Genomic DNA, 6,000 nt, shown 5'->3' with positions numbered 1-6,000 from the left:
TCGCCAATCAGAGCGAGCCCACCGCCCGCGTAGCGCGAAGCTGATTGGCGGAGGGTGCGGGAAACTGGTCGCTGATTGGTCGGAGGGTGGCTGTGTCGCAGCCAATCAGAAGTGCGGGCCCCGCCCCGTTCCCGCTGTCCCCGGACGTGATTGGCCGAAACGCGTGGCCCCGCCCACCCTCTCCCCGGTCGCCATTGGCCGGCCGGGCTGTCCGTCAGGCCCGGGGCGGGGCCGGATCCGGGGCCTGGGAGTCGGAGCGGCGCCGGGAGGAGGGAGCGGGCGGAGCGGCTCCATGTCCACCCTGACCCACCGCGCCCGCAGGGCCGAGGCGGCCCGGGGCCCCGACACAGGCCTCCCGGCCCAGGAGGAGCATCCCGGGGAGGGGGAGGAGGAAGAGGCGGCCGACAAGGAGCTGCGGCTCAGCCTGATGGAGGAGGTGCTGCTGCTGGGCATCAAGGACCGAGAGGTGAGACCCCCCCCATAGAGCCCCCCCTATAGAGACCCCCCTATAGAGACCCCCCTATAGAGACCCCCCTATACAGCCCCCCCTATAGAGACCCCCCTATAGAGACCCCCCTATACAGCCCCCCCTATAGAGACCCCCCTATACAGCCCATAGAGCCCCCTGAGACCCCCCATACAGCCCCTATACACCGAGACAGGGCCCTGAGAGACACACACAGCCCCTATACAACACTGAGACACCCCCCCCCACTGAGAGAGAGAGACAGTGATCCCCCCCCACACACACTGAGACCCCCCCATAGAGCCCCCCCCTATACAGCCCATAGAGACCCCCCCATAGAGCCCCCCCATAGAGCCCCCCCTATACAGCCCATAGAGACCCCCCCATAGAGCCCCCCCTATACACCACGACAGGGCCCTGAGAAACCCCCACACTGAGAGAGAGATAGAGCCCCCCCCATACAGCCCCATACACACCGAGACAGGGCCCTGAGAGACTGAGACACAGACCCACACACACACAGCCTGATGGAGAAGGTGCAGGGCATCAAGGACCGAGAGGTGAGACTCCCCATAACCCCCCTATACAGCCCATAGAGACCCCCATACACACCGAGACAGGGCCCTGAGAGAGGCAGAGAGCCCCTATACAACTCTGAGACACCCCCCCCCCCACAGAGAGAGAGAGAGAGAGACAGAGATCCCCCCCCACACACACACACAGACCCCCCCATAGAGCCCCCCCTATACACCGAGACAGGGCCCTGAGAGAGGCAGAGAGCCCCTATACAACTCTGAGACACCCCCCCCCCCACAGAGAGAGAGAGAGAGAGACAGAGATCCCCCCCCACACACACACACAGACCCCCCCATAGAGCCCCCCCTATACACCGAGACAGGGCCCTGAGAGACAGAGGTAACCGGCACTGAGACCCCCCCATACACGCCGAGACAGGGCCCTGAGAGACTGAGACACAGCCCCACACACACACACACACAGCCTGATGGAGAAGGTGCTGGGAATCAAGGACCGAGAGGTGAGACTCCCCCATAACCCCCCTATACAGCCCATAGAGACCCCCATACACACCGAGACAGGGCCCTGAGAGAGACAGAGAGCCCCTATACAACACTGAGGCACACCCCCCCCCCCCCCCCCCCACACACACACACACACACACACACACACACACACACACAGCCTGATGGAGGAGGTGCTGCTACTGGGCATCAAGGACCGAGAGGTAACCGGCACTGAGAGAGCCCCATATACCCCCCCTATACACACAGAGACAGGGCCCTGTACACACCCACACTGAGAGACAGAGAGAGGGAGACACACAGACCTATATTATATGTATATATATATATATATAATATATAATCACACGCTCACAGAGAGACACTGAGATAGCCCATACAGACAGACACACACACTGCCCACTGAAGTGGTGGAGGCTACCTCGTTGAATATGTTTAGAAATCATAGAATCATAGAAACCCTACAGTGCAGAAAGAGGCCATTCGGCCCATCGAGTCTGCACCGACCACAATCCCACCCAGGCCCTACCCCCATATCCCTACATATTTTACCCACTAATCCCTCTAACCCACGCATCCCAGGACACTAAGGGGCAATTATTTTAGCATGGCCAATCAACCTAACCCACACATCTAAGTCACGGATAGATGGATTCCTGATCGGTAAGGGAATTAAGGGTTATGGGGAGCGGGCGGGTAAGTGGAACTGATCCACTTCAGATCAGCCATGATCTTATTGAATGGTGGGGCAGGCTCGAGGGGCTCGATGGCAGGCTCGAGGGGCTCGATGGCCGACTCCTGCTCCTGTTTCTTATGTTGTTATGTTCACACTGACATCAGAGACAAAGAGGTGAGACTGAGAGAGGGATCCTATACACGCACTGACACACGGATCAAATACAGAGAGGTGAGAGAGACATGACCTATACACACCTAAAGATCACACACAGGCATCAAAAACAGAGCGGTGACTGAGATAGCTATACCCATAGAGAGAGAGACAGGGATCTATAGATCACACACACACACAGGCATCAAAGACAGAAAGGTGAGGCGGGGGAGAGATACCCTATATAGGCACACAGACACCTATACACACAGACACCTATACACACAGACACCTATACACACACAGACACCTATACACACACAGACACCTATACACACACAGACACCTATACACACACAGACACCTATACACACACAGACACCTATACACACAGACACCTATACACACAGACACCTATACACACAGACACCTATACACACAGACACCTATACACACAGACACCTATACACACAGGCACCTATATACACAGACACCTATACACACACAGACACCTATACACACACAGACACCTATACACACACAGACACCTATACACACACACACACCTATACACACACAGACACCTCTACACACAGACACCTCTACACACAGACACCTCTACACACAGACACCTCTACACACAGACACCTCTACACACAGACACCTCTACACACAGACACCTCTACACACAGACACCTCTACACACAGACACCTCTACACACAGACACCTCTACACACAGACACCTCTACACACAGACACCTCTACACACAGACACCTCTACACACAGACACCTCTACACACAGACACCTCTACACACAGACACCTCTACACACAGACACCTCTACACACAGACACCTCTACACACAGACACCTCTACACACAGACACCTCTACACACAGACACCTCTACACACAGACACCTCTACACACAGACACCTCTACACACAGACACCTCTACACACAGACACCTCTACACACACAGACACCTCTACACACACAGACACCTCTACACACACAGACACCTCTACACACACAGACACCTCTACACACACAGACACCTATACACACAGACACCTATACACACAGACACCTATACACACAGACACCTATACACACAGACACCTATACACACAGACACCTATACACACAGACACCTATACACACACAGACACCTATACACACACAGACACCTCTACACACAGACACCTCTACACACAGACACCTCTACACACAGACACCTATACACACACAGACACCTATACACACAGACACCTATACACACAGACACCTCTACACACAGACACCTCTACACACAGACACCTCTACACACAGACACCTCTACACACAGACACCTCTACACACAGACACCTCTACACACACAGACACCTCTACACACACAGACACCTCTACACACACAGACACCTCTACACACACAGACACCTCTACACACACAGACACCTCTACACACACAGACACCTCTACACACACAGACACCTCTACACACACAGACACCTCTACACACACAGACACCTATACACACAGACACCTATACACACAGACACCTATACACACAGACACCTCTACACACAGACACCTCTACACACAGACACCTATACACACACAGACACCTATACACACACAGACACCTATACACACACAGACACCTATACACACACAGACACCTATACACACACAGACACCTATACACACACAGACACCTATACACACACAGACACCTATACACACACAGACACCGATACACACACAGACACCTATACACACAGACACCTATACACACAGACACCTATACACACAGACACCTCTACACACAGACACCTCTACACACAGACACCTCTACACACAGACACCTCTACACACAGACACCTCTACACACAGACACCTCTACACACAGACACCTCTACACACAGACACCTCTACACACAGACACCTCTACACACAGACACCTCTACACACAGGCACCTCTACACACAGGCACCTCTACACACAGGCACCTCTACACACACAGACACCTCTACACACACAGACACCTCTACACACAGACACCTCTACACACAGACACCTCTACACACAGACACCTCTACACACAGACACCTATACACACACAGACACCTATACACACACAGACACCTATACACACACAGACACCTCTACACACAGACACCTCTACACACAGACACCTCTACACACAGACACCTCTACACACAGACACCTCTACACACAGACACCTCTACACACAGACACCTCTACACACAGGCACCTCTACACACAGGCACCTCTACACACAGACACCTCTACACACACAGACACCTCTACACACACAGACACCTCTACACACAGACACCTCTACACACAGACACCTCTACACACAGACACCTCTACACACAGACACCTATACACACACAGACACCTATACACACACGGACACCTATACACACACGGACACCTATACACACACGGACACCTATACACACACGGACACCTATACACACACGGACACCTATACACACACGGACACCTATACACACACGGACACCTATACACACACGGACACCTATACACACACGGACACCTATACACACACGGACACCTATACACACACGGACACCTATACACACACGGACACCTATACACACACGGACACCTATACACACACGGACACCTATACACACAGGCACCTATACACACAGGCACCTATACACACAGGCACCTATACACACAGGCACCTATACACACAGACACCTATACACACACAGACACCTATACACACACAGACACCTATACACACACAGACACCTATACACACACAGACACCGATACACACAGACACCTATACACACACGGACACCGATACACACAGACACCTATACACACACGGACACCTATACACACACGGACACCTATACACACACGGACACCTATACACACACGGACACCTATACACACACGGACACCTATACACACACGGACACCTATACACACACGGACACCTATACACACACGGACACCTATACACACACGGACACCTATACACACACGGACACCTATACACACACGGACACCTATACACACACGGACACCTATACACACACGGACACCTATACACACACGGACACCTATACACACACGGACACCTATACACACACGGACACCTATACACACACGGACACCTATACACACACGGACACCTATACACACACGGACACCTATACACACACGGACACCTATACACACACGGACACCTATACACACACGGACACCTATACACACACGGACACCTATACACACACCTATATACACACACACACAGAGACAGGCATCAAAGGTGGAGGGGATACCCTATATAGGCACAGGGATCACTGAGAGAAAACACACAACATCCAAGAGAGGTGCGGGGGGTGGAAGCGGGGTGATCACTAACAGGGATCTATAGATTACACACAGGTGAGGGAGATACTGGGAGATCACTGACAGGGATCTGTAGATCACTAACAGGGATCACAGAGAGACAGAGATCAAAGACAGAGAGGTGAGAGAGAGACAGAGATCGATAGATCACGAACAGGGATCACAGAGAGAGAGGCACAGATACCTATACATCACTGAGACAAGATCAAAGACAGAGAGGGGAAGGGGGACAGACGCTA

At 53.0% G+C, this 6,000-nt stretch overlaps 1 protein-coding gene across 1 annotated transcript in view; it reads left to right on the top strand.

Annotated features, from left to right (window-relative positions):
- Positions 1 to 232: 232 nt before the first annotated feature.
- Positions 233 to 6,000, top strand: part of LOC144487815 (Golgi phosphoprotein 3-like) — a gene marked incomplete at its 3' end in the record, with an annotated part of 28,915 nt that continues 23,147 nt past the window's right edge. Inside the window, exon 1 of the mRNA XM_078205888.1 lies at positions 233 to 466. Within this exon, the coding sequence (XP_078062014.1) occupies positions 293 to 466 (174 nt within the window). The remainder of the gene's footprint in view (positions 467 to 6,000) is intronic.

This window comes from Mustelus asterias, unplaced genomic scaffold (genome assembly GCF_964213995.1).
Source record: "Mustelus asterias unplaced genomic scaffold, sMusAst1.hap1.1 HAP1_SCAFFOLD_1051, whole genome shotgun sequence".
In the NCBI taxonomy this organism is placed as follows: Eukaryota; Metazoa; Chordata; class Chondrichthyes; order Carcharhiniformes; family Triakidae; genus Mustelus; species Mustelus asterias.
This window is presented reverse-complemented; position numbering and strand designations above follow the sequence as displayed.